This window comes from Podarcis liolepis (assembly GCF_965112155.1).
Source record: "Podarcis liolepis genome assembly, chromosome: 11".
NCBI classification, from domain to species: Eukaryota; Metazoa; Chordata; class Lepidosauria; order Squamata; family Lacertidae; genus Podarcis; species Podarcis liolepis.
This window is the reverse complement of record NC_139565.1, coordinates 30,665,842-30,678,618: the sequence shown is the minus strand read 5'-3', so window position 1 is coordinate 30,678,618 and position 12,777 is coordinate 30,665,842. Positions and strand designations below refer to the sequence as shown.

At 43.7% G+C, this 12,777-nt stretch overlaps 1 protein-coding gene and 1 long non-coding RNA gene across 8 annotated transcripts in view; one reads left to right on the top strand and one right to left on the bottom strand.

The window, feature by feature from the left end:
* ARRDC3 (arrestin domain containing 3) overlaps positions 1-12,777 on the bottom strand; it is a 21,348-nt gene extending 8,571 nt beyond the window's left edge. Inside the window, exons 1-3 of one of the 5 annotated variants that reach the window (XM_083465449.1) lie at positions 12,754-12,777; positions 7,651-7,755; positions 1,788-1,869 (exon numbers count right to left, since the gene is read on the bottom strand). In XM_083465449.1, coding sequence (XP_083321575.1) covers positions 1,788-1,869; positions 7,651-7,696 — 128 coding nt within the window. In that variant the 5' untranslated portion in view covers positions 7,697-7,755; positions 12,754-12,777. Of the gene's footprint in view, positions 1-1,787; positions 1,870-4,319; positions 4,898-6,838; positions 7,512-7,650; positions 7,756-12,753 lie in introns of those variants that run through there. The other 4 variants (XR_014517074.1, XM_083465448.1, XM_083465451.1 and 1 more) reach the window with 4 other exon arrangements.
* Positions 9,067-12,777, top strand: part of LOC310688738 — a 474,996-nt gene continuing 471,285 nt past the window's right edge. Inside the window, exons 1-2 of one of the 3 annotated variants that reach the window (XR_014517114.1) lie at positions 9,067-10,112; positions 11,731-11,897. This is a non-coding gene — a long non-coding RNA (uncharacterized lncRNA). The remainder of the gene's footprint in view (positions 10,113-11,730; positions 11,898-12,777) is intronic. The other 2 variants (XR_014517116.1, XR_014517115.1) reach the window with 2 other exon arrangements.

The window sequence follows — 12,777 nt, the reverse complement described above, 5'->3', positions numbered from 1 at the left end:
AAGGAATCACTTTTTAAATCTAGGGAGTAGGTTATACAGGCAGTAGCTAAATGAGCTCAACAAACTGCTTTGAAATAGTTGACTTCCAGAAAGACCCAAACCTCTACTGTATTAAAGTCAGTAAGTATTTCAGTTCATATATGTTTTTCAAGGTCAGAGTCAATGAATGTAGGAGATGCTCCTTCAGTTCCTGTAGTGCTTGGCTGTTCCTTAATAGTTACAGGTATGTTCTCAGGCATGAGAAGATACGAAATTATTTTATTTAACCACTTTATGCTTGTATTTGAAAAGCTGTTTTTCAGAACTTCCAGGGGAAAAACAGCATCCATCTGTATACTCTGAAACTTTAATGGAGGCATACAGGAAATCTGTTAGAGCCAGAATGACATCATTAAATTTCTTGGTATTAAGAATGCACCTAGAATAGTAGAATTAAAATGATAAAATTATACATTATTTTCAGCTAATATACTCTTATCTATGCTACTAAGAAACAGGCTCATTAAAAAACAATCACAACTATTAGAGTTGATGGCTTTGGTGTCTCATCATTATTCTCCTGCCAGTTCTGCGACCTACAATGAGGTCAGCTAACCTTTTCTCATCTAAGTTTGCAGGGTACATTTCTACAGGTTGCCCTGCGCAAGTAGTTCTGTCTGAGAATTTCCTACAGATCCTTTTCCCCTTATAAGTTTCATCAATTAACACATTTATTGCCTTGTACATTAATTATACTCCAAAAACGTACTTTTTAAAAGTAGCCTTCAGACTGGAGTAACTAAATTTTGTCACATTGCATCTTTGGAAAGGAACCCCATAGGATACTGAGAACCTGCAAATGCCACATAGGCTAGAAAACTGCAGACACTCAAAAGAAGGCTCTGCGTGAGCTTTCAATATGCAACACGAAAGCAGTGACTGCATCGTTTTGCTGCAAGGCTTACAAACATGGTTATTATTCCAATTTCCTTTATGAAAATCTTCTCTCAGCCTTCCATCCTTCCTGGTTTCCTCCAGTCACTTTCTATGTATATCTATCTATAATCTCATAATGTTTAAGCCACTGATATGCATATATATCACTCCCCTCCTCCTCTCGTCTAGTATTTGAACTCATAATCTTACAATGTATTTTCAGACCTTCCTCCTAATTTCCTATTTTTAAAACACTTTAATGCTACTAATTCCCTTGTCATTGCCTTCCTTTGACCTATATCTCCTATTCCTCTAATTCTAGCTTTCTTTATATAATCACTATCTTACAAATGCCGAGCCACTGCCTTCATTGAACATTTCCTCAACACTCATATTTTATCCTGCTTTGTTCTGATTTATGTCTTCCTGGCTGTTATGTTTCAACATGTTCAACTGAAACAACAAGCTATACAGTTCTGTACACCCTTAATTTGATGTGGAAGTCATGCCAGCAGCTCTAAAAGGACCAGTGATCAATCGTTTATCCCATTTGTAGCAAACCAACTAGGTCATGAGCTGAGCAAATAGAGTATCTTGGGTGGGGAACAGGATTTAAAAGGGGATTACTGACCAAAGGGCAATAGTTGGTCCAGTTTTTCCCCATTATTTTCCTATTATGAATTAAAGCAGTCTCTTAATAGTTGATCAGGACAATGCCCTTGCAGCATTTTCTAGTGCAATCTCCATGACCATTGAAAAGGGTTTTTTCTTCCCTCTGCCCCATCTCAACCTATGAGTTTTAGGACTATTGATTTGTTGCCAGTATGCTCTTTGCCAGTCTCTGACACAACCCAAGTAGCGCATATACTTACGTCTGTGGAAGCTCAAAGCTGAATGCATATTCATGCCGTCCTGAATGAATGATGTGGAGGCCTTCTTCAGAATTGTCATCATCTAGGAGGGAAAAACCCAATATGCTATTCCACCTGTAAATATTGTACACATATCTTAATATATTATACAGGATTTGCACAGAGAGGAATCAGTGTAAGCATTATTAGTGGGGAGGGGCAAAACTGTAAACATCACCCTCAGTTTTGTTGTTCCATTGACCTGAATAGCTTTCTATTATAGTAACTGGTCTGTGATTAATTCCCAATATGAATTTTAGTTTCAAATTGTTATATTAATAACAATTCTTTGAATGTATTTAAATTCAGCAGCTACTTTTATTTCAGCAATATTCATCCCTGCTAACTTTTCTTATGTTATCTTCCCCTGTGTCTGAATTCAGGCTGCAAGCTCCTTGCAGGTTAAGGTTGTATTTAATCTACTATGCACCAATGTGCCTGCTACATTTATTGCTTACTGATGAATGCTTAACAACAATATTAAAAATAATAATACTGATTTAATACCAAGTACTGTATTTAGCTTATTGTCCGGTCAAAGTCAATATAATTATTTCCAAGTAAGGTATTTTGAGAATAAGGGTTTTTACTGAAACCCATTCGAACATAAAACTTTCTTTGTCCATTTAAGGACACCTTGAAAGTGTCAGAAATTGACATCGACAATACCACACATTAATCGGAAATAACTCAAAAGCTGCTTTTGGACTGAATCTAGCTGAGGAGATGAAGTACAGAGGCAGGAGAAGGCAATGTTCGTTTTAAAGGTGACCTTCCTTGCCCTTTGAATTCCTGGATACCTTAAATATCAAGGGGGGCTCGGTTGAAATTCCTACAAAACTAGAAAAAGGGCTGCATATCTCTCAAGACGTGGAGAGGGAAATTTGGGTTAAGGCTATATTGTTAAGGTTTGTGGTAATATATGAAAAGGGTGATCAAGCACCGAATCTAAAGGTGCAAATCAGTTAGCCATGCCTTCTGACTGGTGCCCTTGAAATTCACGGGGGGGGGGGCACAAAAGTCACTGCATGACAAAGGACAGCTTGCTTGCCTGCCCACACCCTCCAGGCTCAAAAGATTATTATACAGAGAGAACCGTAAAGGAACTAAGAATGCCATTACGTACAGGCAAAGCGTACTAAATGTACTAAATCTAAATGCAAGTTAAAACTCCCTGGCGTCTACAGAATGTAGTGGGTTATTATAATTGTGTGTTTTTCCTGAAAGAAAAGCTTTCGTGTGATTCGTGTTAGTGTACGTGGTTTTTAAATATATATATATCTGTTAATTTTTTTCCACTGGGATTTTTGTTTTTAGAATCTTTCCCCTTTTCCTTCTCCCGCCTCCCCCCCTTTCTGCCAGCTCAGCAGTTTCCCTTCAGCCTCAGCAAGAAGAGCAGCAGCAGCCGAGCTGTGGTAAACAAGTGCTGAGCTGTCAATCACAGACTAGACTCAAGCAGGAGAGGACCGGCCTAAACCGGTGCGAGCAGAGTCCCAGCCAGCCAGCCGCTCATATGCATACAGTATACATTGCGCTTCCCGAGCCAGCCTATTTGCTCAGCGGCTCCGCACGCCTCAACCGAACTTGCTTCGTTGTAGGCGTCATGGAAGGGGGAGGGGAGGAAGGGAGAGGGAGAGAAGAACAGCCGCTTCTTTCCCTTCTTCGGCTTCCGGTCCCCGATGCTTGGCATGGCATGGCGTGGCTCAGCAATGCCCTTTCCAGCTAACCGGGGGAAACGTGACAAAAGGCAGCGGCCGCCTCGCCGCAATTAAAGCAAAATGCAAAAGATGGCGGGGGGCTGGGCGGGGGGGGGGGAAAGAGAGAGAAAACGGGGTTCGCTTCTGCAAAGCTGCATCCAGGGAACTTAGGTCTGCTAAACGCAAAGGCTGCAGTTAAGAGGGACGTGGGGATCCAAGGCGCGCCCCCTTGCAAATATACCTTTGCCTGAAATAAAGGAAAGCTGCTTCCGTTCCCCTGTAGGGGAAAGTTCTGTAATGGGGGGGAGGGGGAGAATGATTATCTTTAGAATAAGGAATCCGTCTCCCATTTTAGGTCCGCAGCCTTTCTGGGTGACACGGGTGCTAACCCGGGCACCTGCACATTCTCAGGGTAGAAATGGCAGAACACGTGCTTTGCATAGACACGGTTGCACACGTTCAATCGCTGGGGAGGGCTGCTGCCCGCCAGTGCCTGCGATACCGAGCTACCGTGGACCAACGATCTGGCTCCCCTGTAAGGGGCAGCTTTATGTTATTGTGTTTCTTGGGGGGAATCCCGGTTCTATGCGGTTTAAGGCTGCACCCAGCCAACATTATATTTCTCCAGCAGATATATGCATGTAGGGTGTAGAGATTGATTGCCAATCCCCGCAGGCTTCCAATGGCTGCATTTAAAGGCCCAACCCCAACTGGCATGGCATTTGAGCAAGGCTTGCTGTTGATGTCATAACTTGTTACACACACGAAATATTCGGCCATGTTCACTGGGTCTGACCTCGCTACTGCTGATTTGTGGACAAGAGTGGATTTTGGTTGTACGTGACGGCGCGCACATCCACATCCCGACGCTGATGGAATCCACATGTTCAAGGACCCCCCCCCCCTATTTCCAAGCATCCGCGGCTTAGACGTGGCAATAAGGAGCCTTGCAGATAGGTCGGCCCGCAATCCGATGCGCCCTTTTATGCACCCGGGGGACTAGGAAAGAGCCCGCTAAAGAATCCGGGGGCGGACACCCCCCCATTATTTTAATGGGTCTTAACTTAATTGCGGGGGGGGGGGAAGGCTTCAGTACGCAACTTTCACCAACACAAAATGCACTGGAGAAGCCTGGAGCCCGTCTCGCGAGGTGCAACAGCAGCAGGTGCTAGGGAGCAACTGGCCCTTGCACTGCAGGGCGCGTGTATGCACTTCCACACGTGCAGGCCAGCTAAGTCAAGCGCTCCAGGGCCGGACACAAAGCAGTTGCGGCGGGACAAAGGGGAGCCCGTAGCGGACGACAACCCGCGACCGAGAAGACAAGACACCCAAAAACCCGTCCGCGCAGCCGCCCGCCTTGCAAGACACTGGCGAGATCCGGAAACGAGAGCCCCGCCTCCTCTCCCCGCTCCTCCCTCTCCCCGCCCTCTCGGGCTCACCCGCCTCCCAATCAAGGCCAGGCATTACCTTAGCAACAGGCTAACAAACCCCGGCGGGCCAATGACGGTGCGGGTGCTGGGCGGGGCTTCCTTCCGCGAGCACGCTAGGCTGAGCAGGGTTTCTGCCTTCCGCGGCTAAGTCATTGAAACTCCCTCGGCCAGCTTGCCTTGGTGCTGGCGCGAGAGGGGAGAGGGCAGAGGGTGCGGGGCTCACCAGCCAAGCAGGCCACTCGCTGCCTTGGGCGGCACAGGGGAGAAGGATAAATGTGCTCAGCCAAGGTCCCCCCCCCCGGGTTCAGATACTCGAAAGCTTAGGTTTCTGCCATTATAAAGGCACGCAAGCGCACATACACACACTCGCGGGTGGTTGGGGTCCTAGGACGCAGCCACGGCATTAACAGGTGCAAGCTCAGTTCTGCTTTCTGGGAAAAGGCAGTGAAAAGAGTCTCTTCTTTCACTTGCAGCCCATCCTCTTAAAAAGCTGCATTGGTTATTTGTGCATGCGTGGCTTGGGTGCTTTTGCCCCTTTTGCATATCTGTTACTGGGCAGCAGCATTTTAAGATTCCCAGTGCCGGGGGTAGGCTATGCACTTTTGCACACCAGCTGAATTAAAGGGTATGCAGTTTTAAGACTGCACAAAATTCTTCCACTTCCCTGATTAATACGTTTCAACCGCCCATCCTTTGCAAGCAATACAATATATACTGTGCAACTTCCTAGTGCATTAAAAAACAAAAGCAAGACACTCGATCAGAGCCTTCTACAAAATTCTCGAGTCCGCAGCAAATCTACTGCATATATATATGTGTGTGTGTGTATATATATATACATATAAGAGGAAAAATTACATAACCAGTTTTAACATTTTCTTGTGCTAGGAATTAAGTCATCGCCACCACCTGACGCGTAGAACCAATCTGCTGTGAGGAGAAGGAGCACCCCTCCCTTCTCTTCAGTACTGGTCCCAAACAGGATTGAACCGCTTCTAACAAAGGGTGGAAACTTCAGAAAAACAACCTTAGAGTCTCCTATACTTGCACACTGATGCCATTTGGAACAATAGATTAACAATGCGAAGACCAATTAACCCCTCGACGAGGTTGATCCCCGTTTTCCCAATCAATGTGGCTCTCAAAAATTGTAGAATTCTTCGCAATGACACAGCCCATGGGATGGACTGCAGAAGTCCCCAACTTCGAAATGATGCCCTAATTCTATAATGGATTCGCCTATATGAGGGTTCTCCACCCACCCCCAACATAGCTTTTACATATGGCTCGTTGGCAGAAGCGTTCTAAAAGAACAAGGCGGATTTCCCAACTTTTCCGAGCTTAAGGGAAAGGGAACGCGGACCTACACGTGGGGTGCTGAAAGCAAGTGTCAAAATAAACCGCAGGGAACCCTTTCTCTTGCTAACAATTCTCCATCCTGAAGGCGACATCACTTGCCAGCTCGAAACCCCGAACTGGGGGCATTAGCAAAACAATTTGTTGGGGATCATTTAGTTGATGCAAAATCCCCCACCCCACATTCAATTTCTTTTTAATTATGAAGTGGATAGGGTCTCTTAAAGAGCAGGCTAGAGCTGGAGAAAAGTCTTATCTGGAGCCACTTTATAGATGCACCGAGATCTTGGGGGGGGGGTCACCCTATTTGCTTCCTTACACATTCTATGGCTTTAAATAGCTATGCATCTGACGCGGTGCTCCTAAACACTTAACAGGAGAGCAAGTTCCATTGCATTCAGTGGGGTTTACTTCTGAGTAAGCGTGCTAGGACCAGACTGCAGTGATCAAAAGAAAATTGCCTTCCGATAGAAACCCCCCCCCGAACAACCCGTCATTTTAGAGTAATCAGTTAAAAATTCAGACTTACCTCTTTCGTGTCCAATTAAGATATCTTTATGGTTAAAATATTCTACTTCTTCAGTGTAATTCTGTGTGTAGGCAGTGTTGGATCCAGCATTTCTAGATTCAGTCCAGCGTACTTTTGCATGTCCTCTTGCATGGATTTTAAGCGATTTGACTCTAATTTCCCCAGTCACTTCTAAATTCACCCTTCCTGAGACTGTATCCCCGCTAGAATAGACGGGGACGTTGCTGTCATTAAGACAGTCAAAGCTTATTGTCAAACTCTTCACCTTCCCCAGCACCATGTTGAGTTTTTTGTTTTTCAAGATAACAAAAGTCTATAAAAATATACTGTAAGAAAAAAGGAGGGGGAAGAGAGAAAAAAGTCAAGATCTCATATAAAAATGCGATCTCCGCCTGACACACTGATCAGCTCCTCTGCCCTGCGAAAAAGGCTGCGGGCAGGATCAGCGTGTTCCCTACGAGCACTTCATCGGGGTTGCTTAAAAAGTAGGCAAGGCGAGACGCCGCGCACAGCTGCTCTCCGGCTCTGTGGTCTCCTTACAAAGACAGGCGACTGGTGGCTGCCTGCTCGCTTTAAGGAGCTTTGTGAAAAACAACCCCAGCGCGCAGGCGCGGCGCTTCTCCCCTTATACAGTAGGTGTAACAGAGGCAGAGCGGCGCGCTCGGCTGCGTGCAAGGCAGCCGCCTTCCCTTTCGCGTGCAATGAAAGCTGCCTTTGCAGCGAGAGCAGCAGTTTACGGCCGTAAGAAGAGGAATGCATTGCTTTCCTAGGCTGTGGAAGCAAGAAATGGTCAGAGGAGAAGGGGGGCTTACCGGTTAGAGCTCCTCCAAACAGCCGAGCCCCCCTTAGAAACCTCATAGCGTTTCATGCTAGGTAGTGATGGGGCCAGCTGTCCTGCAATGGCTCCGCTGGGCAAGCTGCATTACAAAGAAGCGAAATTATTGTTTAAAAAAAATACCACGGCATACCAGGAATAACAGTAAATGGGAGCAGTGACGGAATTAGCATCTTTTCAGAGGGAGGCAGAAATCTTGCATTTAGTTCTGGCTTTTTTTAAAAAAAGAAAATATCTTTGGAAGGCTATGCTAAGGGCCTGGACATCTAAAACCCACTTGCAAATATTAGCAGGTTTCCTATATGAAGACAGCATTCTTAAAAGCCCCCGAGGTGGTTTTCTTATTGAGACCTATGCTATTAAAGCCCAATAGTCTGTGCTTTGCATTGCTGCTGTTAGAATTTATCTGCCTTGTGCCATCTTTTTTTAAAAAAATGCTGTATTGGCACTAGGTTAATTGATTTGATACAATTTTATTAATTTGTTTGTCAAAGATATGCTGCATGAAAAACAAGGGTGGATTCACTTTGGTTGGTTTATGTTAAATGCATCTGCTCAGAAACAAGCCCTCTTGAGTTAAATGAGATTTAATTCCTGGCAAGTGTGTACAGGATCACAGCCTTCAAACCATTAATGGGATAATAGAGCACTGCTTTCACGAACAATCCTACTTGTCATTGGCCTCTTCAGGTATTTTGCAAGCAAAGCTTTTAGTCAAAAGGTACATGGTTTTTGGTGTAATCACAGTATATTAGCTGTTCAAAAGTTCTGGCATTTTGTTCTCAAATTATTTGCTTCTCATTGTACTTCTAAGGGCCAGATGAACTCATCATTTCCTGAGTTTATAAATATAGTTCACATATTTTATTTTGAGCATATGCATTTCTGCTGAAACTTCTTGTCTCAGAATTGCAGCTCAGATTGCAGCATGGCTTTGAGCTGAACTCAGCATTTCATGAGGAAGTTACTCACAAGTAACCAGGTACTTTAGAGCTGCAGTTCTAAGCATACATGCCAGGAAGTAAGTTTCACTGAACTCTCGGTAGTGCTCGTTGCTGAGTACACATGCTTATGAATAGACTGCAAAAGTTTAGGACTTCAGTTACATAGAAGTACAGTACTGGTATTTGGTCAAAAAGTCATTATTGTTTTTGCTTGGTTGACACCTGGTGGAATTCCAGTGCTCTCAATGATTCTGTTTGTGTTTCCGTGCCACCTTGTGGTGAACGTGGTGAATGAACTGCAATCTATAGACACATTTCATTGGAATGGGTAGACCTTGTGTGCCTGTAGCATGTGCCAAATTTTATGTTATGTGTCCAGAAAAGTATATATATGGGTTTTTAAAACTGGATGTCCTAGAAATGCATGTATTTAATACTATTTCACCATATAATACTTCTCAGTGCTTCAGACCTTTTCTCTACTTTAATAGGTTTTCAGCTGTGTTGCCTCCTTTTCTTTTTCTTTTTCATGTTTCCAAATAATACAGATGGATTTTAATGGATTTTAATATTGTATTGAATTACTATGTCTATACCCAAAGCCGTTTGCTTTCGTGATCCTATTGGAAACAGGCAGAGGGCCTTCTTGGTAGTGGCGCCCTCCCTGTGGAATGCCCTCCCTTCAGATGTCAAGGAGATAAAGAATTACACAACTTTTAGAAGAGAAATGAAGGCAGCCTTGTATTGGGAGGTTTTTAATGTTTGATTTAAAAAAATATTTTTAGATATGCTGTAAATCGCCCATAATGGCTGGGAAAACCTAGCCAGATCGGTAGGGTATAAATAATAAAATAATAGTTGTTGTTGTTATTGGAAATTCCATTGCTGTATACAGTAATAATGCCGGGAAAGAGTATTATGCAGCCAGGGAGCACTAACTAGATGACTTTGATCTGCTATGGCTTCTCTGGAAAGGAAACGAACTACAGTTCTGTGTTAACTACTTAGAAGCAAGCCCCATTTAATTAAATGGGAGTTAACGCTCAGGTAAGTGTGCATATGGTTGCAGCCTTAGTCTTGAAATAAACAATTCTGATAGCTAGACAGAGGCTGGGTGTGGAGCCTAAAACTAATTCAGAGGCAGAGACAGGGAGGACAAAAGCAGTAACTGTGAAGTGAAAATAAAATGAAAAAAGCAAAACAAAATTGGAGGTGGGGGAGGAATTACAACAGAAGCAACCCCATTTTCTGGTCGCTGTGCAACCCTAGAAACTGTTAGTATTTGTAATCCATTTTCAATGGAAATGTATTTCACATTGAATAAATGATGTTGTGGAAAGAAGGTGGCAGTTGGAAACAGGCAGTTGACAGTTGTGAGTTGGTTATTCAGTTCCACCTTGACTATGAAGGTGAGAGGGTGTGGGGACTTCATGCAAATGCTGTCTGGAGCAGTTTGTAAATAATACTACTTGTTCAAACGTTGCCAGCCCGACAAGTAAGATTTATTTTCAACTATTTGTGTAAGGCATACAATTTTATAAAAAATCACAAATAGCTATCAGAAACAAGCCTTGTTTATATGTTGGTGATGTGAGCATTAAAGGGAATATTCATTTGATACTGTATTGTTACATCACAGGCTGCCTATATTATCATCATAGTCCTTATATTAATATATATTCTGCCTTTTTCCCAGCCCGGAACTCAAGGTGGCTAACAGATAAGAATACAAAACCAAAGATAAAACAGAAAAGAGAATCATTAAAAAGTAACTAGACACTAACAGAATTAAAATGATATAAAATGATCAATTAAAAACCAGGATAATGACAAGAAAAACATCACAACGCCAGCCCTTTCTTTAAAAACAGTCAGTTCCTAAAGGCCTGTTGGAATGAAATGGCCATTACCTGGATATGATTCAGGGTACAAAACTGTATTTTAAATAGTACAGTACATCTGTACAAAACATTTTTTGTTGTTATTTGTGTTAGCTACAATTGTAATCCAAGGTGCATGTGGAAACATCACATCTCTGCTCTTGGGCTTCAGATTATTGCCCCAGTTCACCTTCCTCAAGTTGGTGAGGTCTTGCTTAACAATCTTGATTCATTTCTCTGTCCATTTCTTTTTGCTCTTTACATCAAAATCAACAGATAGTGAATGATGTCAGCTGGTCTTAGCTGGTAGTGCCAGTATGTTTGCTATGATTCAATTAAATACGTGACAGAGTTGCTAAGCCTTTAAAAGTTAAGTAGAAATGGAAACTTCAGAAGGTGTGGGTTCTGCCCCTGCTGTAACTAGGTTAGAGAGGAGTGGTTAAGAGATCAAGCTGTGAACCAGGAAGTGCCTAACTCAAATTTCACCTATGCTACAAACTTGCTCTGAGGTTGCCTTGGGTAAACCACTTTCTTTGAGTCTCAGCTGCCCCAATCTGTTCTGAACATGGCAACAGCAAACTTTAAATTTCTATATTTAGTCATCAAAACATCTTTTTCAATCTTTCTGACCATATCATAGGTTAAATATTACTTAAAATTTATCATTAACAAGTTCTGGCAGTTGTGTGGGTCACCTTGGTCGTACGAATGTGACTTCATAGAAGATACAGCATTGCCCAATAAATTGTTTGAACTTTTTTGTGTAGAAGGGGAATGAAAAAGCAGCATGCATTGCACACCTGCCCTCTTAAGTTGTAATAGTGTATTTATGTTCTTATAAATTGTCTTTTAAGGGGGATTTAAAAACATTTCTATTTACCCAGGCATTTGATGGCTGACAATCCTGAAATCACTAACTGAGATAATGTTTTTAACTGTTCTTTGAATGCTAAGAACATAAAAAGAGGCTGATGGATCAGGCCATCAGCCCATTTAGTCCAACAACCTGTTTTCACAGTGGCCAGTCAGATGCCTATGGAAACTTTTAAGCAGGACCTGAGCACAAGATTATTCCACCTTACTGCAGTGTCCAGTGTCTGTGATTCAGAAGCATACTACGTCTAATCTGTCTAACCTTTTAAAACCATCCAGGTTAGTGGTGATCACTGCTTCCTATGTGTTTGACTGCATGAATAAGTACTTAAAAAAAAAAATCTGTCCTGAATCTTTCAGCAGCTTCATTGGATGTCAATACATGCTATGAACTTCCAGGCCTTTCCCCCCCAGCCGAAACTCAGCTCTCAGATGAGCAGCACAGGGCTGAGCTTGCTGCCTCAACTCAAAACGGGTGTGGAGCAGAGAAAGACTCTGTGCGCCATTTTGAGCAAGCGCCAGGACACGTAAGCATTTTAAAAGCTTCTCTTCCTTTCTTCCTTAACTGTTGGGCACTCATGAGAGAGGCAAAGGGCGTTTCCCAGGAGTATAGCTTCTCTGGGAGCCGAACTCGCACCAGAAAAACTGGGAACTGTGCTATTGAGCTGTGTGGCCTCAGCCTCACAACCTTTACTTGAAGAAACTGAAGTGACACCAAACTGAAGTGACACATCTTTGTGGAAAGTCCAAAATTCTCAGGGGGGCAGTTCCGGCACTTTTTTCCTACCTCACCCTACTGCCACTGCACCCTGTGCATAAGCTTTTCTGTCTATGGGACCCCCTGCCTTCAGTAGCTTCAGTTTAGTCCCCACTCAACTGTACCTGCCACCCCAGCCTTATTTTTCCGCTCCTCTTCCTCCTGGGCACTTCCTACGCACACATCCTCCCTGAGATTAAGCCTCACCTGCCACCTTTCAAACTGCCTTCCCTTCAGACACAACAGTGGTCTATAGAGACCTCACCATCATCTAAACCGATTGACAGGGCCTGAAATCCCTTTCACACAGCCCTCCCTGAACATGTTGGCCTGGGGGATTTTCCTTGCCTCAGTTGCATGCTCTGCCCCTTCATCTACAGACCTTCCTATGGAGCCTTTATTTGCAAAGGAGAAGGAGAACTCCATTTTATGGCTGAATACAGTTGTATTCAGCTTAAGGACCAGGGTAGCAGGAGGCAGAAGCATGCACTGCCCCAGCAACTGCCCCCTGCCTTCCCCTACTCACCCCCCATACCTATCATCTTTCTGTCCCTTTCTTCCCTGCGCGTACACACACACATACTGCCTGGAGATCATATCTGCAGACAGGTCCTATAGATACTTACTCAGGGCCCAGTGTCTCTACCTGG